The sequence below is a fragment of the Macaca mulatta genome, chromosome 3 (assembly GCF_049350105.2).
Source record: "Macaca mulatta isolate MMU2019108-1 chromosome 3, T2T-MMU8v2.0, whole genome shotgun sequence".
Classification (NCBI taxonomy): domain Eukaryota; kingdom Metazoa; phylum Chordata; class Mammalia; order Primates; family Cercopithecidae; genus Macaca; species Macaca mulatta.
In genome coordinates, this window is record NC_133408.1 from 112,566,594 (window position 1) to 112,591,056 (window position 24,463).

Here is a 24,463-nt window from a genome sequence, read left to right on the forward strand (position 1 = left end):
GGTAGTCCAGTTCAATTTCCCTAGTCAACACCAAAACTCCCTTCTTGTTGTCTCAGAGGCATGAGTTGCCCAGTGTTAAGGAGGCAGTCTTAACTTCCAGTTCATTAGAATCACTGTTGCGTCTCCTAGTGGAAGCATTCCTCCCTCTGGGACTAAGACCTCTGGGTGAGCAGAGCACAAAGTCATGGTAACAAAAATATATTTTGCTAATAGGTCACTAGGGGTAATTGCGAGTGGCACCACTCTCATTTCTACTTCTGAATTCCTGGACCTGTGAATCCTTAGTATAGAAAAAACAAAACAAAACAAAACCCAAAAACAAAACAAAACAAAACAAAAAACACCATTCATTGAATGCTGATTCAGAGCATGTGTAGCCTTCTGGAGAACTTGGCCAAGTGGTATTGTCACCTAACTAGCACTGTAACTGAGTCTTCAAAAGGCCAAACTACCATTCTATCAAGGCAGCTGTTTTAGGATGGTTGGAGACATGGTAAAACTAGTGAATTCCATGAGCATGAGCCCATTGGCACACTTTTTTTGCTGTGAAGTGAATTTCTTGATCAGAAGCAATGCTGTATGGCATATCGTGACAGTGGATAAGGCATTTTATAAGTATACAGGTGGTAGTTTTGGCAAAATCATTGCCTGCAAGGAAGGAAAATCCATATCTAGAGTTGAGTTTTGTCCAGTAAGGACAAAATGTGGACAGTTTCATAATGAAAGTGATTGAATGGAATCAACCTGCCATCAGGAAGCTGACTGGTCTCCTCAGGAAATGTTGCCATCTTGTCTCTTAACTGCTACTTAAATGTCACAATTATTCAAGTGTTTCATGAAAACTATTGTCAAATATGTACACAAGTAGTATATATTTGCATTCTTGATATCTTCTTTGGAAATGTTGATGAGAAATTAATTTATAGTATAAATTTATTGTACTCACCTTTAAACCCAAGCCATATCTGACCTATTAAAAGTTAAATATATGGCCTACTTTAGAGTCAAATATTCTGATCACTATGTTAATATATATTAAAAAAAACTCCTGTTATTACAGTCACAATGTATCAAATACAATAAAAGTTTTTAATACAGACAAAAGAAGTCAAGGTCAAAAGAGAGATACACTATTGACTGTCAGATAAGATGATATGATTTCCTCCATCTGAATTAATCAGGATCATCTAGAGAAACAGAGCCAACATAATACAAAAACACAAACACAAACACACAAATACAGAGAGGTTTATTACGGGAATTTGCTCACGTGATTATGGAGGCCAAGAAGCCCCACGATCTGCCAGCTGGAGAAGCAGGAAAGCCAGTGGTGTAAGACGTTTGGGTCAAAAGGCCTGAGAACCAGGAGAAGCCATGATGGAAATCTTCGTCAAAGTCCAAAGGCCTGAGAACCAGGAGTGCTGATGTCCAAGGGCAGGAGATAATACATGTCCCAGCTCAGTGAGCAAATGTGCCCTTTCTAAGCCTTTTTGTTCTATTTTTGCTGCAGCTGTCCCCTTTAGGGTGGTGCCTGAGTATTACGCAGAACATCTGTTAATCAGGCCCTAGTCTTCTCTTCTTCTGTCAAGTGATCATCGGGAACTCCATGAGACCACAGGTGCAGGCTGGGAGAGAGAAGCCAGGGTAGCAGAAGCGGAGACCAGGAGCATTTGGGCCACTTCTTCATGTAACTGACTTGTGCCTTCACAGCTGCTAGGGCCAGATCACAAATATACCACTTCTATTTGATGATGGAGTGTTATTTCACACAGCAACTTGATGGGTTGGTGGTCAGATAACACCCAGTTCATGGTGGGTAGCTCAGGTCACATAGTTACTTGGTAGCCCATTTTTATACCTGGGGAAACATGAACCTCTTTTCCTTATAACTGCAATTTTTGCCACAAAGCTTTCAGTTTCATCATCATTTTGCAATGAGAAATATATATTCAGCTGGGTGTGGTGGCTCAAGCCTGTAATCCCAGAACTTTGGGAGGCCAAGGCTGGCGGATCGCCTGAGCTCAGGAGTTCGAGAAAACCCTGACCAATATGGTGAAACCCCGTCTCTGCTAAAATACAAAAAAAAAAAAAAAAAACTAACTGGGTGTGGTGGCGTGTGCCTTTTGTTTCAGCTACTCGAGAGGCTGAGGCATGAGAATTGCTTGAGCCTGGGAAACAGAGGGTGCCGTGAGCCAAGATTGTGCCACTGCACTCCAGCTTGGGTTACAGAGTGAGACACCATCTCAAAAAAAAAAAAAAAAAAAAAAAAAAAGAAAAAAAAAGAAAAGATCAAATTATTCCTAGTGTATAGGCTAATTATTTTATAAGAAAATGTTTTTTATATATGGTTTCTCATGGCATGAACCAAAAAGTTATTTTAAAGTATAAGAATGACTGATGCCTTAGTGAATTATGGGACTTTAAGGTAATATAATAATTTATAGCCAGTCTAAAATATTTGCTATTTACTTTCCTTAAATGGAAATTATTGGCCAGGCATGGTGACTCACACCTATAATCCCAGCGGTTTGGGAAGCTGAGGTGGGTGGATTAGTTAACCCCAGGAGTTCGAGAGCAGCCTGGGCAACATAATGATACCTCCTCTCTACAAAACATTTTACAAATTGGCCAGATGTGGTGGCATGTGGCCATAGTCCCAGCTACTCGGGCAGCTGAGGTGGGAGGATTGCTTGAGTCCAGGAGATTGAGGCTGCAGTGAGCCAAGATTGCACCACTTCAGCCTGGGGGATGGAGCAAGGCCATGACTCAAAAAAAAAGAAAAAAAAAAAAAAAAAGAAAAGAAAAAACAGTTACTGGGACAATAAAATATTAATATTTGATACAAATAATTTGATATGAATTAGAGAACTCCATTTTTCTCCATCATCAAATTAGTTCCTTCTAGATATAAATATGTATTAACTGAGGTCACTTAGAAATTTTGGGTCAAAATATTAACAGCCCAATTAACTTTGTAATTTTATCAGGTTTGTTGACTATATGAAATTTAAATTTTGTCACAGCCTCTTAACAAATTACTACTAATTTCTAATTTAACTTGTGAGTTTATAGGTCATTCATATGCTGTAAATAGCCCTTGAATTATTCTTTTTAAATAAAGAAGATTGAATCAGATGATCTCTAAAGTCGCTTCCATCTGAGTCTAAGCTTTGTTTTTAACTTTACGTTTCAATGGACTTTAAGTACAGTTTAAGCTCTCATTATGCCAAGAGTATTTTCATATTAGAGACATCAATAACAGTATCTAAGTCGTTTGTGAGAGAAAGAGAGAGAGAGAAGAGGTGAGGGAGTAAGGGGGGAAGATAAGGATAGGGAGAGGAAGAGGAAGAGGATATTTACTACAAATGGATGTTAAACTGTGTTTTTTTCATGCAATATTTTTAGTATTAAGGAAAGACTATTTCTTTGGTTATGTATTAGAAATTTGAATGTGCTTATTTTTGGATTGTTAGTTAAATATTTGTATTTTGCAAAATGGTATCAACTCAGGAGAAAAAGTAACACTCTGAGTTTCATTTGAAATTTTGTGTAAAAATCTCAAGACCCTGAAACTCTGTAAACTTGTGCTTTAGCACTGCAGCAGCTCATGCCTCATAGGTAATAGAAGGTGTCATGTGACACTCTGAACTCTTCCTTGTCATCCCTTCATTCGAGAACACTTGCTGCCATTCTGACTCCCACTAAAGATTAGACCCTATCATAGCAAAAAACCCCAAAAATGTCCCTGCCCCAGTCTCAACTTTTACACTTGGGAGAAGAATTGGTTTCCATTTACCATAACTCAAACTATTAACTAGCTATATTTGTCTAAGACAACACCCTGGTTTATACCCCCAGATACTACCAACCAGCCAGTATAAACTCTTGGTCTTAAGTATAATGCACTCCATATGCTTCACCTTACTCAGAGGCAGACCATTGAATCATTCACATTTGAGTTGGCTCGGATTAGTGCCAAATTGGAGATAGCAGAACAATACAATTTTAGAGTAATGGATGTTATTTAGAAAGAGAAACAACAGTTTCAAAGGCAAAGATTCATTAAAGATAATCAAGGCCTTTAACACAGCTGCTGGCCAATGAAAAATTATGTGATAATTGTGTCTATACATAATGGATTTATTTAACATGTGAAAACTTGGCTTGAGCCACTACAGATTTTTTTCTAATACATAGGACATCTTTTAAATATTTAGAAAAAACAAAGGCATTTTCCTGATAATAAAGTGTACACATTCACTATAAAAAAATTATAAAACTATTTTAAAACTGTTAGAAACAATACAAATACCCACTAATCTCACCAACTAGAGATAGTATTAATAAGCTCAAATTGTTGTCATTTTGAGTGTGTCTTTGAAATCAAATATATATACAATAAATACAACAGAACACGTATGGTGTGAGTGTATTTGAATCATATGGTTGTAACCTGCTTTCTTTCTCAGCATTATATCATGATTGACTTTCTATATTCTTTATTTTATAACATGATTTTTAATAGTTATGCTCTACTTATTATGATTTACCATAATTTATTTAATCCATTTTATTTGACATATTTCAATATAATAAGTATCACTTCAGAGATATACTTGTATGTACATCATTTGAGATATCCAATTATTTCCATTCACTATATTAATTCATCTGCAATTATTGGATTAAAGTCAGCATTTTACTTACTCTTAAAATTTCCACTATATAATGTGTTCTAATTACACTCTTCCCAGAAGTGTACAACATTTATTATTTTCCAAAATCCTTGTCATCATAACCTATTTGTTTTTTAATGGTTATCAATTTGATAGGTGGGAAATGCTATCTTTTTTAACTTTCATTTTTATTACAAATAAGTTTCCAGTAGTTTAATATTTCTTGATCATAAATAGTTCTACTTTGAAAATACAGTAATTCATGTCCTTTACTCTCTTTTTATTAGACTCTGTTTTTCTAGCTCTGAATTCTGTGGGGATTTGATTTTTCTAGATTCCACTAATTAACATTTTGCTGTTCAGGCCTTACAGAGAAGTCTCTGTTTTTTAAAAAATTGACTCTTGATAAATACAAGGGTATTAGATTAAATTTTTCTGCATTAGAAATATTTCTACATTCATAGTTTTAGGCAATCTATCTTTATATGTTAAACAAAACTTAGACAACTGGAAAGAATTTATAACTAAACAGCTGAAGAGAAAAATAAAGGAAAATAGGGTGTGGTGGCCCACGCCTGTAATCCCAGAAGTTTGGGAGGCCAAGGTGAGAGGATGGCTTGAGGCCAGGAGATTGAGACCAACTTGAGCAACATGGTAAGACTCATCTCTATAAAACATTTTTAAAAATTAGCTGAATGTGGTGGTACACACCTGTAGTCCCAACTACAATGGAGGCTGAGACAGGATGATCACTTGAGCTCAGGAGTTTGAAGCTGCAGTGAGCTATGATTATACCACTTCACTCCAGACAGAGGAAGAACTTGCCTCTGAAAAAAATAAAAATTAAAATAATGTTGCTCAAATATTTGCCCCAAGAATGTACCTATCAAATGAGTTAACAGACCAAGAAAACACAGGCATAGCATTTGAGGAGCCATTTCACTGGCTGTATTACATATATTGGAGAAATTCGTGTTTGGTTTTTAGGTTGTGTCTCAAGATCCATTTGTTTCTTTGTAGGTGCCACTCATGAGCCTGTGGGCTGTGAGGAGAAGGGAAAAATCACTGAGCAAGTGGTGCTTGGTGCCCCTGACCTGTGCGCATCCTGATTGCTCTGGTTCTCACCGCCCTTACATAGCTGTGTGCTACAATGCGTTTCCTAAAAACAAACAAACAAACAAAAACCCAGAGGTTTCTTCTGATATTTAAGGTTTGGAAACTTCTCCTTCAGAAGGTTCTCATGTCTTTATTTTATATTATACTTTAGTCTATAATGTGTTGACCTTTAGTATTTATTTATCTATAGTCTTTATTCTACATTTACATTTTGTTTTATGAAATTATACTGTAAATCACCACAAAACATTTCTGGAAGTGGAGATTCAGTTGTAAAAGAATGTACATTCTAGTCAGCATTAAGCCGTACATTGCGCTTATTTTCAGCATAGCTTATATATACCCACTATATGAATCAAGCATAAATGATGTAAATAGATGTTAAATCTTAAGTTCTATGTTATTCATTTTATGAGTATTTTATTTCATTGTTAGTATGCTCATTTATTTGGAGTTAAGTGAGTTGCATATTACACCATAATTGAGGTTAGGGCTAGTCGTGTAGTTATTATCTCACTAAACCTCTATTGTTACAGGACTGTTCATTATTTTTGAACTAATGGCTAGATCCTGTACAACCTAAAATCAAATTCCACTATAAATTTATCCAAAGTGCTTTAGATAAGAAATGACACATGACTTTTTCTTTAGAACTTAATAGTTCTTTTGGCCATATGAAGCATTTTTGTCAGGCATCTCAAATTCCAGGTTTTATAAGCCAAGAGTTTTTGTTTTCCTATTACTTTGAAGGAAGTGGAAAAGTCAAGTGAAATATGTACAACCTAAATGTATAATCATTTAATTAAAAATGTTGATAACTAAAGTCACATTTATCTTTAGCATATTCTTTATTTGATTAACAAGTGTTACCAGTGGAGAGTGTCCAGGTTCCTGGCATTTTGGACAAAAAGCACAAACAAAACCACGGAGGAAGAGCACAGAGTTATTGAAACAAAAGTACATCCCACAGAGTGGGAGCAAGATTGAGCAACCTGCTGGAGACCACTGGTTACAGAATTTTCTGGGGTTTAAATACCCTCTAGAGGTTTCCCATTGGTTATTCGGTTTACACCCTATGTAAATGAAGCAGTGATCGGCGACCAGTCTGACTGGTCGCGGGAGGGGACCAATCAGAGGTACGTTTCATTTTTCATCTTCCAGGCAGAAAGGCGGCAGGTTGCAAAGGGAGTATAGCCTCTGATCCTTTTGTTACTTGGGTGAGGAAAGTTGGGGTTTTCCTTTAGATTTAGTACTAGGAAGTCAGTGTGAATTGGCTTTAGGTTTCCTGTCTCCAGACCCTACTATCCTGCCTCACAAGCATTTATGAAATCTTGCTCTAGACAAGATGTCTCAAGGTATTAGAGTGTTATTTGGGAGAAAAGGTGGAATGAATGGTTAGATATATGTAAATACTTCAAAATTTTCTTACAAAGCTTGTTTTAGACAGTGTGCCTTCTTTTTAGAACATGGACCTGAAAATTGATGATAATGATGATAATAAAAATTAACATAAAGATAGTATCTATCATTTATAAATATACTATACATCAATTTACTTGCCAGTTGAGTAACATAGTTTATATAATTTGTCAACATGAAGCTATAGAAATAAACATCGTTTTTTTTAGAGATGAGGAAACCTAGACACAAAAATATTAATTAACCTGGCCACAATCAAAGTGTGGAAAACTGACAAAAACAAGACACAAACCAAAGTATCCTCTTCAGAGACAATGCTATAAATCACTATAAAATAAATAGTATTGGCTGCAAAAATATATAATGTCTCACTGGGAATAAGTCTGATTTACAGAGATTGGCATCACAACTGCTGTCACAATACGACTGCAGACACTGTGGGCAAATCCTCAAAGAATCTGAAACACTGTCATTGCATATGGACACAACCGTTGTTCTAATTCCAGTGAAAATTAGAAATGAACCTCTGCTCAAGGGCAAAAAACAAAGCAACAATTATAAACCAAAAAGAAGCAAGCAAACAAAACACAAAGCAAAACAAAAACCTGAAGCTGCGATGAGCATATAATTAGTTAATTTTTCTTTGCAGTTGTAGAAGCAGTTACATTTTCCTGATGTGGCCCAACGCTACACGGGTACTAAAATCTTGTGTAAAGTGAAACTCTTAGATCTAAATGCACTATTAAGTATATGTATTGAGCTCTCATTTTGTGCCAAACACTATGACAGAAAACATCAACATAAGATGCCATCAAGAAATAAGAAGTATAGAGTTTAGTGGTGTGAAGTAGGCCTAGTAGGAGTACATTTGAAGTTTGTCAAAACCTGTTGTAACAGAAACATTTACTGCTCACCAAATAGCCATGTGCTTCAGAATATTTTCTGGTCCTCTCGCAGGTATGCATGGCTTTGTTCTGGTCCATGAGCTGTGAGCAGAAATGGCACCTACCACCTCTGCCTTGAAGTATGTAACACCAGGCATGTGACCCTCCACCTCTTTTTTCCCCTGCTGTGGGATCTTGTAGATACATGCTGAGAAGACTGATTCACAATGCCAACTGCTGCCTGGAGAGCCAACCATCTTGTGCCACAATATGCAGGCAATTTTTCCAAGGCAATAAGACGTAGAGGTAAACTTGTGACAGCGTTGTCTAGTTCATCCTGAATAACATACCTGGCTCTTCTTTTTTCAAAAAGGACATTGCCAACCAAGCTCTTTTAAGTGTATCAACAGTTAATTAACAGTGATGCTCCTGATGCACAAAGGAATAACAGGCGTCTTCACATAGGGGGTTTTGCTGTTTCAGGAATTTCCTGTGTTTCCTTGAGATCTTGTTCTGGAGGTTTCCAGGTGTGGTATCACATTGTGAAGCTCCTAATCATGGGGTCAAGAGGATCAACTTACAGAGAGACTTTAGGTCCTACATCATTTTGACAGATATATGTAATTTGGTACCTATTTGCAAGGGGAGGGAATAAAAGAAAGAAAAAGTTAAATGACATCCTCTAGCTTAGCACTGTCCAATGTAAACTACATAGGTCATTTTAAGTTTTCTGGCATCTGCCTGAAAAAAGTAAAAAATAACAGAAGTTAATTTTAATAATATATTTTATTTAGCCCAGTGTATCCAACCATGGTTATTTTAACGTGTAGTCAATGAAAAACTTCATTAATTTCATAAGAAGTCTTTGAGATCTGGTGTGCATTTTAATCTTAAAATGGATCTTAATTTGGAAAAGCCACATTTCAAGTGCTCAACAACCACATGAATCTGTGTTCCACAGTGAGGTCTAGATGTAACTTAAATTTGTTAAACATTTGTTGAGCTTATGCCAGTCATCATGGTAAGTATATTCACAGCATTGTCTAAATTGTTTATTATAATATTCTCTTGAGTTAAGAAATGAATATATCCACAGAATCAGAAAGTGACAGAGCTAAGATCCAAATCAATTCTCCACCCTGCCTCTGAAGATGGAGGAATGCTCTAGGCAACTACAGGATCATGGGACCCCTCTATAAGTCAAACAAGAAGAGTGAGGCCCCCAAAGAAAGTACTGACTGGTGATGGAGAGGATTATGGAGTTAATGAACATTAAATAAGTATAATTGGTAATCATCAAGTAAATACTGCACTTGATGATTGACTGCATGGGGGAAAAGGAGAAGGAAGGAGGGGCCTGGCAATTGCGGGTTCCTACTTCTGACTTAAGCAACTGACTTGTCAATAAGTCTATTTAGAGAGAGACTGACATGGACTTGCTCACTTAAAATTGAGATTTAGCGATTTTTGATCACTGGAATTACCAGTACAGTACAAGGAAAATAACCCACTTTTTTGGTTCTAGCCACGGCTATATTTGACACAAATACCAGATTATAGTGATCTGACAATTGCTTTTTAAGAAAAATATTGTTCACATAGACATGAATCAGCAAGTCTTTAATACTGTTACAGAAAGAGAAACACCAATAGCTAATTCAATAACCTTAGATTTACAGTGCATAACATTTACAAGCTTCTAATGTGCTTCTTCATATCTTTCTTCTCTAAAAATACACACTAGGCTTTATCACCACATGTGCAACAGTGAACATTTTTGCAGTTTTATACTTATGTGCTTGTCTTTGGTTCTGGAAGGATTCCAAGTGGTGCTACCTGGTCCTGAGATCTTTGCCTGGTGGGGTCTATCTGATGAAGGTATGATCAGATCTTAAAACCCAAAAGGACTCATCTTTCAACTCTGATCAAATCACATCATTAACTGTAAGAGGTAGGATACCAGAGGTAACCAAGAACAAAATTTATAGAAATTCAAACATTTCATAAGCTGTTGACAGGTAGTACTGGCCCACAGATGATAACTATGATGAATAAAATAATTAACCTGGAAGGTCATAAATGTGCTATTTTTACTGCTCTATAGTTACTATATCAAAGGAATATTCTTAAAGTTGTTTGCAATAAATAGAGGTATTATTATATTTGACTATGGGTCAAGTCTATTTAATTTGACCTTGAGTATATTTTCAGAGAAACATTACCGTCACTTTAACCAGCACACTTAATCATCTTTAATAAGTTATTTGCAGAAATACTGCTTCAGATTACTAATCTGATGTCCTAAATTAGATGAAAAACCCATCAGTTTTCTTTTACTCATAAAGTCCATTTTCAACATCAGTTGTCAGTTTGATTCTATTTTATCACGAAGTATACAAGATTATTTTGACCTCTTCAGTCACTGTTCTCTTTTTCTACCCATTAGTTTTTTTATACCCTCAAGAATGAATCGTTAGAAGTGGAATTGGACCAACATAAGGTCCCACAACTTTGAGCTTATAGTACAAAGGTCATGCATAATTCATGTCCGGGCGGGGGGTGGGGAGAATCTTTTCTAGTCACTCTAAGGGTTGAAGAGGTTGTATCTAGTATTTATACAGTCTTATGTAATATAGAGAAAGCTTTGTTTTGATCACAGGCCCTTTTGTGGATGAAAACAACTGTTAGCTGGTAGTATGAGAAATTGCCTTTTCCTGGGCCTTTGAGCTCAGAGCTGGTATTCCTCCTGGGTTCTGGTTGGTGTTGGTACAGAATTTCCTTACTTGTGCTTTGAAGTGCTCTAGAGTGCAGTTGGCCCAAGACTTCTTTTTTTTTTTTCCCTCAGACACTAACAGCTGTTGAAAACCAGCTTATTCCCTTCCCATATACTATGAACCCAACTTAGCAGAAATCATCCTCTAAAAATAGATACAATTTAGAAAAACCTTTTGATTATAATGAGTTTCAGGTTACAAATTTGTAAGACGAAAAGGCAGTGATTTTTCAGAACTTCAGATATTCAATAGCCTGTGCATATCTAAGCACTGATCACATCTATATCCACATTTCATATTAATTATTTGAAACAGTTTCTCAGATTAGTAATATTTCATTATTACTTCTATCAAAAATATATATGCCATGCAGTTAAATATGAACCTTTCTGATTATTTATTTTTAAAATTCCAATTAAACTAAGATATGAATCTGGAATCTTTTTATCATGATCATATGTGGCTTACAATTTATGTATTAACAAATTTAAAATTATTTTTAATATCTTTAAGCTTATCTCGCTTTCTGTCTTTCCACCTGCTAAATACTCTTCTGATTTTTTTTTGGCTCATTCTGACCTTCTGTTACCTTTCTTGGTTCTTACGTTAATTAAAACATGGGCAGACAGTTGTCATTTAATCATTTCATCCTTGTTTTGATCCATTTCCATATGGCCATTGCCTTGTATGAAATACTCCGTATCACTCTCAAAATCTTCGAAAAAAAACCTGTCCTCCATCAAGTACTATTATAATGTTAAACTCTCAAAAATATGCTTTTATAAGAGATCATGTATTTGGCCTTAACTTTTCATTTTGTTTGGTATACAAATATACAACATTTTTCCTTTATTCCTGAAAAAGAATGTTGACATAAAAGGCAGCTGGTGTTTCTTTGTTGAGTCTGAATCATATAAAATACGAGCATGCAATTAAATATTTTGGAGAACTATACTAACAGCTAAAACACAGAGGTTTTTAGTAATCCAAATCATAAACCTGAGCTCAAAATGGAAAAGCCACTTTAAGAATAAAACTTGCTACAATTTGATGAAGTATGAAAAATAAAAACACACAAGAAAAACGTATCATAGTGCCAAAGTTACATTAGTTATGTTAAACTCTTCAAGTTGGAAAACTTAAAACAGAAGACTAAGGTTTTACTTATAATTCTTGTCTGTATTTTCGATTCAATTTTTCTTCTCTGAGATTTGTAAACTTTTCTAAATTCAATTCATATGAAAGGATAGCATTGCTTTTTAAGACATGGGAGAAATAAATGGTGTAATTCCCTTAAATTGTGGATAGAAATGTAATGGTTATGAGTTGGATGCTATAGAAAATATAATATAGAGCATTTCATTATAAAATTATCTTGAATTAGTTTGCCTGTACATTTCCCTGTGTTGGAAAGGATATAATTTTCAATAATAAAATTTTGAAAAGGCCTACATTTATCAATAAAAATAACATACAACATGAATGCAAATGAAAATGTAGAAATTAATTATTGTCTATTAGCATTATTATGAAGTAACTATCAAATAATTATGGATTTAAAACAGGTGAACAAAAGGAAGTCCAGTTAGAAGTTTTTGAAATTTGAGAGGCAATCTATGTCTTCCCAATCATAATACTCCTCACAAAATAGAAAAGAAAAAGAAAGACAAAAGATCATTAGAATTTTATTAACTGTGTGAATACATGTTATGAAAGAATGCATATATTTTTGATTTTTAATTCAATCTTTTAGATTTAATTTTATTAGTCATAATCTATATTGCATGCTGGCTTTCTAAAGATTATCTGTTAAATAGTTCTAATTTTGATTTATTTTGTTTTCTGTCTTATTGCTTTAGGCAGAGTTATATTTAGTGTTTAGAACAGTTTCATTGATTATAGTATACCGGAATTGAACTGAAGAAAACCACTAATTCCTGAAAGAAATAAATGTAAATGCAGGAAGACCTAGAAACTAGAAAAACAAAGTACATTGGATTGTTTTACAGTTTAGAAGTAAGGTTTTAAGTGTTCATTTATTTTGGTACATGTAAAATGAATGCAACAAGTTTTATTGTGAACGTACCAATTAATGTTATGTAAAAATAATAACATTTAAAAAATGTGTAAAAGTATATGGAATCACTAAATAACATGCATTAACCATAGCAAAATTGTTCCATAAATTTTATAATGCATAGTTCCGGGGGAAAATCAATTCCTTAGTTTTATAAAATAAAGTACATCATAAATCACATAAATTACCATTGGGTATTTAGCGTATTTGGATACATTTTCAAAATTCTTTATTTTAGAAGAAGGAACTGAAGGACGTAGCTGCTACTTTTTGGCAAAATATAACAGAAATAATATTTCTATACTCAATAAAGTTTTCAGAAACAAGTTACAATATTAATTTCATTATCCATCCTTAAGTTCTTATATTACGACTATGTGTTACCAAGGAAAATTTACCTATTAGGTAAAATTCAAAGTAAAATTTCCTACTTAATTTTAAATATTTGAAGTACCATGATAACTCATGTCACACGTGTGCAGAAGAATGGCAACTTTTAAAAGAATCGTCATGAATCTTAAAGTAAAATGTAAATACAATTTTGTTGTGTTGCTTAATATGAGTTCTATTCCGCTTAAAAAAAAATAGTCCTAATAAAAAAAAAATCTCTACCTTTACTCTTGAATGTCATTATATTTAAGCCAAAGAAGCAATAGATATACACACTCATCAAGTTTAAAGAACCTAGCCTACATTTAAAATCATTATAGTTGTGGAGCCTACAAGAGCTAGGTAGCTTACCTTTTCACATAATCAACCTCTTTATAATGTGTTACTGGATATTGAAACCTTCCATGAAATATTGGCATTAATATAACTTTTCTTCAGGAAAACTCAAGTATATTGCAAATATTAGATAAATACTATGTCATATATAGTTTTAAATGATTGTTTATATAAATTTTATGATAAACTTTATAATTTTTACCATTCTTGATATCATTAAATAAAGAGGCATCTTCTCAATATTGGATTTTATGGATGTGAACACTGAAGTAGCTGTTATAGGAAAGCTAAGGATTTTTTTTTCCTGTTTTTACTACATTTTAAAAATTTCTCTAAAACCTAGAACATAAAATTCAATATTCTATCTTATTCCAAATATTTGAATAAATTAATATTTAAAAATCTTTATGTAATGATTAATACATATTTAGAAATCCAGAGAAAATTAAAGTCCTATTTAATTCTGGAATTTACCAAGACCTCCTTTTTAGTCCTTCATTTTTTTCCTTTCAAATATTTTCCTTATGTTGTGTTTTCTATAAGAAAACTGGACTTCATAATTTTTGTTGATATTAAATGTTTTGTGTCTCCAATTAAAAAGACCTGTCTTACTACCTTTGCTTTCATTGCATGCCTTTGCAATGACTTCCTCCTTTTCTAACCTTTCCTAAATTTTTCTTCTAGAAAAAGTTCTAGAGCCTGACTGACTGGGGCAGGTTGTAGAGAAACTTCTGGACAGATTGTTAACATCTGACACAATGAGTGAGAAAAAATCCAGCACAGTCACTGGGCAGGTTTAAGAAGAAGTGGCAGCTCTGGGAGATGAAAGATTTGTGTGTTCTTGTTGCTAGTTACCTGCAACACTCTGGTTAAATTCAAATCCATTCATTTGGTAATTGCTTAGCTTCCTCTAAACCAATGTAATGCAAACCAAAAGGACCATTGTGGATGTTTTGGACTGATGTCTGCAGATCATGTGTAATTTTAGTCTGTCTTGTCTGACATTTTCCACAATGCTTTAGTTGACAGCATTGTATTATGTAAATATTTCTGGTTAGGCTTATTGAGGTGGTTGCCTAAATCTCACTTTAAATAAAGCCTTTAATGCTTTCACCTAGAATCCATAGAGAAGCTACACAAGTTGGGGAAGTTTAGTGTTGCTCTTTGTACTTTAACTTTTAATATCAGAGCACATATTGAAACCATAAACACAATGAAAATACAAAAAATATTCCGACGATATTAGAGGACTATAACTCCCCCACCTCTTTTTATTCTTAAAGAGCCAAGGGCGTGGGGAGTGGCAGGAAGAAATATTCTTAAGATCTAAGTCCTGGACGCCATCCTGCTAGTGCTTAAAGCCCCTAGAAACGTGCAACCTGAACAACACCCCCTTTCGAAGTCTAAAACAATATTAGATTCCCAAAGTATCGGCAAAGAAATTCTTACCGTCAAAGACTTGCAGCAGGTTTCAGCTCAGACCCAGACTGAAAAGCTGAGCAGCTGGTGAACAAAAGTTTTAGTTTTTTTTTTTTTTTTAAACGAAGTCTGCAAAACTAATTTCCCTCAAAATAGAGCTCAATTTCCGTTAAAGAAAGCAGCGCTTACAAATCTCAGAATTCCTGATCAACCCCCACTCCACCCCACCTCTAAGCAATAGAAAACAATTCGATCTTTCACACGGATGTTTTTGAGAAGCCACTATTCTACAGCATGACTTACAAGAAAAGAAGATAGTGAGGCTTAAGCAGGGGGACTGGAAGAGGAGGGGGAAGGTTCTGCTTTGGGGACACCTCTCAAAGATTAATCAATACTTTTTCCTAATTCAAACCAGATGTCTAGCCCAGTTTGCTGTACCCATTAATCCCACTAACAACTTCAAAGACCTGCTCATCATCCTCTGGACACCTGAGACAATGAAAATAACGGGGCGACACTGCTGGTGGTGCATTTGGGGCCCCGGGCGGAATAGGTGACTACAGATATTCTCCTGATGCGACAGGTCCCAGATGGGACTTGACTGTTTCTCCTGCTCATTACAGAGCCACTCACTTGTGTGTAAACGACTCTGCCCCCAGCGGACCCTGTCACCCGCCAAACAAGTGGCAGTCTCAAAGCCCTGCCATCGTTCTTGCATGCTTACTGGAGGCAAATTTTCTAATTTATTTTCAGGGATGCAAAGTTATAGCCAAGTGCCCAAGCTTAGTGAATTTTGGGAGCTATCGAAATGTAAGATTTCTCAGTAAATGGGACGGTGGTGATAAGGGATGCGATTAGCGGATTTATTTTTGAGCGGAAGAGAGTGGATTTCTGTAGGAAACTGCGGAGACCTAGGCTAGCTCCTGAGGGGAAAGGCTAGATATGTGCGTGCAATCTACACATCTCATGTGACCGGGACAAAATCGCCTGGAAATATTTTTGACCCAGGAAAATTTCTTCTTGGTGGACAAGTGGCTAGGAAATTGAGCGGGACCAGGAAAGAGGGGGAAGGGAGACTCCACCTGGCATCGCACAAGAGGATGCCAGGGAACAGGCATCTGCAACCCTTTCAGACTCACGCCTTCCTCCCACCCACCCTACCGGGTCCCTCTTGGTTCCGCACTGAGAACTGCCTTTTCCAGGCCATGGTACTCATCCCCACAACCTCAGATCTGGCGTCCCAGCCCATTAACAATCCACCCACAGAAACCAGCTGTGAAAACCTAGGCGCGCTGCGGCGCCCAGGGCACTGGAAGATGCGAAGTTTGAAAAACTTCGAGGATGCGCCTAACTAGCTCTGATCTTTTCGTTTAACCCTATTACTTCTTTTGGGTTCCTGAAAGGCTAGGCATATCCCTAGCTTTTCTGCAGGTGACAGTTCACAAATGACACTGACAAATCACGTTTCCCGGAGAGGAAAGTGAGTAGGTAGGAATCAGGGTGCTGGGTTGGGGGTGGTGTGCGCCGCGCCCAGGCCTCCAGAGTCTGGAGGGCAGAGCTGCTGCCCTCCCGGGCGGGACTTAGGCACTGGCGTGCCGCTTGTAGCCCTGGCAGCCGGCAGTGCTGGGCGGGCGTGGACGCTCTGCGTCTGTCCAGCAGGCGATAGGAAGTGGAACTGGGGAGCGCGTGGCGCAAACTGAGCGGGAGTTTTGGAGGGAGTTTGCATGTGGTCAACTCTGGGCTCCTAAGCCGGCCCCCAGCTCACGTTACACTCTATTTATAACCTCTCAGAGCCATTTCCCCCTGAAAGCAGTTCTCTGGGACCACCTTCTTTTGGCTTCAACCTCTCCCACTCTTGACATCTGAGTAGTTCAGGGAAGCTCTTCCAGGTCCGACTGTTCATATGCAAAGGAGACTGGCCGCTGGGGCTCAGAACCGGGATTATCCGAGCTCTGCAGAAGTGCACGGCTATTGCTTTGGGAGGGTAAAAAAAAAATCATACAGTTTCCAGTGAAAAGTGACAGAGGGTGGTGGCCTTTGGAACCGTCCTGAAGTCTTCTGCCTGGAACCTGAAACTTGCATGCTATGGAACACCCGCTCTTTGGCTGCCTGCGCAGCCCTCACGCCACGGCGCAAGGCTTGCACCCGTTCTCCCAATCTTCTCTCGCCCTCCATGGAAGATCTGACCATATGTCTTACCCCGAGCTCTCTACTTCTTCCTCATCTTGCATAATCGCGGGATACCCCAACGAAGAAGGCATGTTTGCCAGCCAGCATCACAGGGGGCACCACCACCACCACCACCACCACCATCACCATCATCAGCAGCAGCAGCACCAGGCTCTGCAAACCAACTGGCACCTCCCGCAGATGTCTTCCCCACCGAGTGCGGCTCGACACAGCCTCTGCCTCCAGCCCGACTCCGGAGGGCCCCCAGAGTTGGGGAGCAGCCCTCCGGTCCTGTGTTCCAACTCTTCCAGCTTGGGCTCCAGCACCCCGACTGGGGCCGCGTGCGCGCCGGGGGACTACGGCCGCCAGGCACTGTCACCTGCGGAGGCGGAGAAGCGAAGCGGTGGCAAGAGGAAAAGCGACAGCTCAGGTAAGGGCTCACCAGGCACCCTCGAGAGTGCGCGCCGGCCTGGAAAGGGGGCGGAGAGATGCCAGGGGAGATTCTCGCACTACAGGGTGGCAGCGGGGAATATGGGAATGTGTTGCCCTTTGTGGCTTCCCGCGGCCAAATTCGGCGGTGAAGCTTTGGTCCTGATATTTGGGGGACACGTGTTTATCCGAGAGCAATGCATATACAGCCAGCAGCTCTAAGCTCTCCAAGGTCCTAAACTAGTTTACCAGAAGGTTGATAAAAAAGGACAAGTGGCTGTGAAATCGATTGCGAAGCGTGACCTTCCATCCCAGCGCTGGGGAGGGAGGGGCGTGCGCCCAGAGATGCAGCGTCGGTTGGGCAGGCGTGCGTGCGGGTGCCGCTTCTTGACTTTTCTCTTGCAAGTTCCCGACTGTGAGTGGCTCGATTTTTCCCATCGTTAACTGGATTTCCAAATCATTGCACAATATTTGGAACTTGCAGTGGAACTTGGCAGAGCGCATGAGAAAAAAAAAAGTTTTAGTTTTTTTTTTTTTTTCTAACATTCTTATTTCAGCGTTCTTTAAATAGCACCCTATTTTAAATGGTAAAATTTTCCCTTTATTGGGGAAAAAGACATTATCTAGGAATTCAGATTTTAAGGAATGTGTCAGAGAATTGTAAATAAATAGATGCTCACATTGGAAGAAAGACGAACCTTAATAGTACATGTTCATGTGGTGTAAGCTAATTACAGAATCAACGTTTCAAAAGTGGAAAACAAATCCCTCTACCAAGTGGGTATTAGTAGAGACAAATACAGCGAAGCAACAGTAGCTCGGGTAGTGTTAGTTAGCTACGTGCCTGAAGGTGGTATGTAAGGGTGCGCGTCGGAGGCGCTGATTTTAGTGGGGGATAATTTGAGCAGCCACGGAAAAGGGAAACCTTTCTGACCTCTGGTACTTGAAGACACACTTGCCGAGTAACTTTTCTGTAGCAATCCAGAGAAACTCAAAGTTTTCCAGACCACTTTTCAAAGCTCTTACCTACCTGTATTATCATAAAATTGTTAAAAGATACTTTAAAATTAAGAGACTTGTGAGTTTTCTTTCGTGGCTATAGTGCAACCTGGATTGCATATTTTTGGAAGATATCATTTGTTTAATATAATATTTGCATATTTTTCTTCCTCTGCGGAATTGGGTTAATAATAGTCCTAGAAGGTAATCCCATATGTTGGTTTGAAGTATTGGAAAAATGTTTATCGTGTATAAAGCTTTAGGTAAGATGCCACCTAAATGAAAATGATTGACCGCATATTTAATATTCCTTCACCCTTCACAGCAATATCAATTGTTATTCAGCAATCCTATGGGATGGATTCTTCTGTCATGGTCTCAAAAGCTAACTTTTATTTTCCAAGGTCAGGGGGTGAACTTTTAATGTTCTGTCACAAATTAGTTTTTATAAGAAAATTACCAGTAGTGTCACTGATATTTAATGTACTTTCCTAACTATAAGTGAAAGTCTCTTTAGATAGTGAGTTGAATGGTTAATCATAGCAAGAAGGTTTCAATTTGTATTAGAAAAACAGTCAATTTTAGAATGCAGTGACAATTTCATAAACCGAACATTTGATATCAGTGTCACTTTGGAAGCAGATCCCAGTTCAGGTTGATGAGAGTACTCTTGCAATTCCCGTAAGCTCTTACTGTTCATTTTATTTTTTGCAATGAGTAACCTACATGACAGATTGTCCTTTATGCTTCCTGAACTGAGCCATTGCTCTTAAGTTTCTTAGGGCAAACTGAATTTTCATACAAGCACATGTTATTTTGTTTGGGGGAAACCAAGAAAGTGGAATTCAGTAACTGATTCCCTTAATTTATTTTAATAATTTTTTTAAAGTGGAATAATTTAACAAAACGTATTTATCTCTCCCCCTAACTTAGTGGGAAATAACCATTTAACAAAATTAAGTTCATTTCTACATGTTGAAGCTGATAATGAGGGTACTGGAAAAACAAGCCAATATAAGTGTTTGTGTCAGCTGCATAAATTATTAACAGATTAAAACTTGAGTGGAAAGTACAATTAGTCATCACCAAGGATAAAAATACTGGGGACTTAGGATGAGCTTTTCTTTCCTTTGATATTTTGAAGAAATATTGACTAAAAGGAAGTATCCCAATAATTTCTGTTTAAATCTATGTACACTTATTGAAAATAAAATTTTATTTTCCAATTTCAGCTTGAGGTATATTTGTCAGATATTCAGATAGATTTAAATTAAAGATATCTTTCTCGTGTAACAATTGCATTAGGTTTTCCATAAGTTATCTTCAAAGATATTTTATTTCATAGACATCTTGATCCAGCACAAACTAAAGCAACATTGAAAATGATTATGATCCTGGTATGCTATTAATACGTATATCTCTCATTGTTTATAGCACATTTTAGTATTTCAGTATTTGTAAAAAACAAAATTGAAGTGATTTCAGAACTCCTGAAATTTAAAATTGTGTTAGATAAAAATCTCATCCTATATAGTGAGACCATCTGTATTTTGGTAGGTAGTTTATAATTACTTTTCATTTATGGTTGAGAGAAGATTTAGTACATAAATCCAGGGTAAAGTCAGAACCAAAATTCTGTATCCCTGCATCTAATACCTAGATTGTATGTGTTTGCGCTAATTACCATGTTAAATTCTAATAGAATTTTAAGCACCAGAAAATATTGAAAAACAGCTTAAATATTTATAAACCTTACTATTTAATTTATAGTAATGATTTAAAACTATAATATGTAAGCTTCTATAGTATATATTTTATGCATTTTCCCTCCACAAATGCGCATGGACACACACATATATAAACTCTAGCAGCTTCATGTTTTGGAAGCAAATATTTATGGACTTTAGGCTTCCTTTACATAAGTTTATTGACAATTGAAAATAACCAAATTTAATAGAAAAGCACGCCGTTATATTTTATATGTGTTAAACATTTTTGTAACTTTGAACCTGCTGCGCTTTCCAGCATTATTAGCAAAGCCAACATCTGCCACGTCTTCAAAGGGACTCTTAAAAATCAAAACTTTACAACTGTGCTGAAAAAAATCACTACAAAGCAGGTGATTCTGAAAAATGTCTATAAATAGTGTGAATTGCTTGGTTTCAATTACATTTGATTGCTCTTTGAGCAATCTAGTAGTAGGAATAAACTGCCCACTTTTAGTTAAAGTAACTAAAATTAATTCATTGATCTAACTTTAGCTTTTGTGCATGCATTATACAGTGTACATATCTAGATATTTTCTATTCAAATTTATGAATACATATTTTATAAAAAATAAAAATTATATCAAAAAAGAAAAGAGCGATTTGGGGAGGTAGATTTAACTAGGTTTTGAATCATATTAGATTCTTGTAAAATTACAAATATTTTATTTATAGCTACTATATCATAAAGCCTTTGCTGTCAAATTATGTCTGTCTATATGCTTGACTATGCAGAATGAGTAGCAAATATTACATTTAATAAGCTGGAAGTTAAACTCAGAGTAATACCTTCTCAACCTCATTCAGTATTACACTGTAATTTTCCAAGACATTTCAATCATTGTGTTTTCTGAAAGGAATAAAATAGTGTTATTTTTCATTTCTGTGTTACTGGATTGTGGCTTTTCGGCATTTGCTTCAGAATTTAAAAATAATATACTGGATCTTGAAGGTTATAGTGAAGTATTGAACAAATCAAATGGATTTGTTTTTCACTCTTTGTCTTGGACTCATAGACTAATTTTGGGTGTGAACATTTAAAAATGGTAATCTGACATAAAAAATTCTAAGTATCATTGACCTACATGAGTGTTCTAAAATACGATCTAAAATAATCACACTCAAGTTAAAAGCAACAATTCCTTTAGAATTAAAATGCTTTATTGTTGAATGTTAGCAATGAATGGAAGGAAGAATGCAAATAAAAGTAGGAATAGTTTCCACTTCTGTGTAAATTTCTTCATTTATAGTTCATTTTAAAAGAAAAATCATAAATGCAAGTCATGGTATTGCACAAACTTTCACTGGGCTTCGAAATCCAGAACTTAGTATTTAAAATTTTAATCTTTGTTTACGGTAATTATCAATAGAAACCATTACATTGACATATTATAAGCTGATTTTTACTAATAAACTGAAAAAACAGTACTTCAGCCATTACCCCATTTTCCCTCTGTGTTTGAAAACATAGACCATTCATTATAACCCTAGAATTTAAGTTGTAATATTTATAATAAGATCTAAACATCCTAAGAATTTAATTTTAAGCAAAAATGAAATATCAGAAAGTAGCAATCCTTTCTCTTGGATTCTGGGAAATTTGGGAGGCCAATTCTGTATGTAATGAAATAATTGCTTTTTTTTTTTGCACTTAAGAAATGTAAATCTGTAGATGAATTAATAGTTGAATTATGTAAAACGTCACCATATATAAGCCCACTACATGTACTTAGGCTGATAATGCTGCCTTGCTTGCGAAATCTTATTCATTTAGTGTTTTTATAATGGCAGCTTGACACATAAAACCAAATGTGAAGGCTTTTTAAATTTTCATTTCAAATGGGAAAAACCAATATAGTACAACAATATATTTTAGTTTTGAACTGTATTCACTTCAGGAATTTATTTCTAAATTTTCAGAGCATATCTCTTTTCCACACTGCTATGAGGACTGCAAATGTCTTTGAGCGATAAATGCTAAGGATGCAGAAATATTAGAAAATAAATTACAGATAGGAATTCCTTAAATAATATTTGTTGAATTAATAGTTGTGGATGATTTATCTCTCCCAAATTTTCTTTATTTTTGTCACTTTTTTTAAATAAATGAAGCATTTTGTGCAGGAAGATATATAAGCATTTCCCCCCCTTGATTGTAATAATAAAATGAGAAGACTTAATTCTCAACTGGCCAGTTACATTGTATTTCCTGGCTTATAGTTTTGGTGAATGATTTCAGTGGTTAAAATCAAAAGCAAAAAAATAAAATAAAACACTAACTAAGGCCAAAGTCCACAGATTAAAAATTGACGTAAATGCGATCTATTTCCTATTTAGCGTTTTTAAGAAACAAGACACATTTTATAGTCACAATTTGTTTCTACATATCATGTGCTTTAGATGTTAATATGGTTTACTGACATACATTTTTTGTAAAGGTTATAAATATAATGAGGCACTAACATTTTGCCTACTTTCCTTATGATGTTCTTATGACTATTTCTTTTATTAGCATGTTGAACTGAACCCCCAAGTAGAGAAGGGATAACAATATAAAGTATAGTTAGTTGCAAAACTCTCTACACTACTTCTAAATCATAGTCATCAGTGAGATTCAAAATCCCATTGGAGAAAACCTCGCAGAATATTTTATTTATTTTAGTGTAATAAAACTTACAATGGTTAAGGTCATATAGAGCTCAGCCTTTGATTTGCATTAGAGGCAGAATTAATCTAAATCTGATGCCCCTTTCCCTAAGAGTTCTTCCTATTTTACTTACATTATAAAAATATTGATTTTTAAGAATGTTTTACTAGATAATATTTTATGACACAAAATAATCTATAATGTATCTATTGATGCATTTGTGTTCATCTCAGATGTTCTTTTTAAGTTTCAGATAAGTATTTTCATTTAAAACCTTTTGACATTATGTATTACTAAATTAACAGAAAGTTACATGGTAAGTGTATGATTGAATGGGTTATTAATTTTCATGGGTGATGAGTGGTTATTAACTTTCCTCTATATTTGAAATTTTTGATATATAGCAAAGTAGCTCATTATTCCTGAAGCTTTCATTTATAATGTTACACTGTCTACAGAAACATAATATTTCTAAATTTATACAGGTTACTCGGTATTAATTGTGTACTGTATTTTTTAATATTGGTTTTCACAGTGTTATGAAAATAATTTACATGTTTTTGGTTTCTTACATCAGCGTATGCACAAGAATGATCAGGTAGAATCTGTACTGTATCTATACATTTTTGGAAAGGGTTTGTATGAAACAGGGAAAAAGCTTTTAAAAAATAATCCCTTGTTTTATCAATAGAATTAGAAATTAATAAACTGGATCTTTAACTTGTGTGATAATATTGCTATTTTATTTTTAAAATTTCCATTTACTTAAATGTTTAATAATTCTAAACTATTTGTGTACCTTGATGACAATTCTTATGTCCTTAAAATGTGTACTTTTATTGCAAATATAACATCTTTTTACTAGGTGATAACTCACAGTGGTAAAAACTTTAGGGTATTCATTATAGCTTTAAATTCAAAAGCTGTTGCTCTTCAAAATTTTACAGAATCAATTCAATGTGAATGTTTCAAATGTGTTTAAGTATTCTGCTGTTTGTGTTCATAAGCTTTATTTCTAAGATGTTAGAGGTATGTTTCTTAAAGCTTGCATAGGCTTCATTGATTAAAATTATGATTATAAGCTGCTTACTTTCATAGTTTTTTGTTTTTATTGTAATCTAGTAGAAAGGAAAATGGCAAGGAAAGGATAAAAGGGAGGGTGCTGAATTAACTAGGACGTGGAAGCTATACTTAAAACACATGTTAAAAGAAGGCATTTACTTTATATATGCATATAGATATATAGATATATGCACACCCACACCCACACATATATATGCATACATTACTAGAACTCCAAATTTAATTTTCTGATAATAGTAAATCTGAATTAGAGCATCCTTATTAAATGTCATAATATGA

General features: G+C 35.6%; 1 protein-coding gene and 1 long non-coding RNA gene across 2 annotated transcripts in view; one reads left to right on the forward strand and one right to left on the reverse strand.

Annotated features, from left to right (window-relative positions):
• Window positions 1-915: 915 nt before the first annotated feature.
• On the reverse strand, window positions 916-15,219 carry LOC106997508 (uncharacterized). Its single transcript, XR_013415437.1, has 4 exons — window positions 15,122-15,219; window positions 8,126-8,727; window positions 5,388-5,503; window positions 916-1,858 (listed from the first exon to the last, which is right to left on the reverse strand). It is a non-coding gene; the product is annotated as an uncharacterized LOC106997508 (long non-coding RNA).
• MEOX2 (mesenchyme homeobox 2) overlaps window positions 15,202-24,463 on the forward strand; it is a 74,133-nt gene continuing 64,871 nt past the window's right edge. Inside the window, exon 1 of the mRNA XM_001105568.4 lies at window positions 15,202-17,690. Within this exon, the coding sequence (XP_001105568.1) occupies window positions 17,177-17,690 (514 nt within the window). The 5' untranslated portion in view covers window positions 15,202-17,176. The remainder of the gene's footprint in view (window positions 17,691-24,463) is intronic.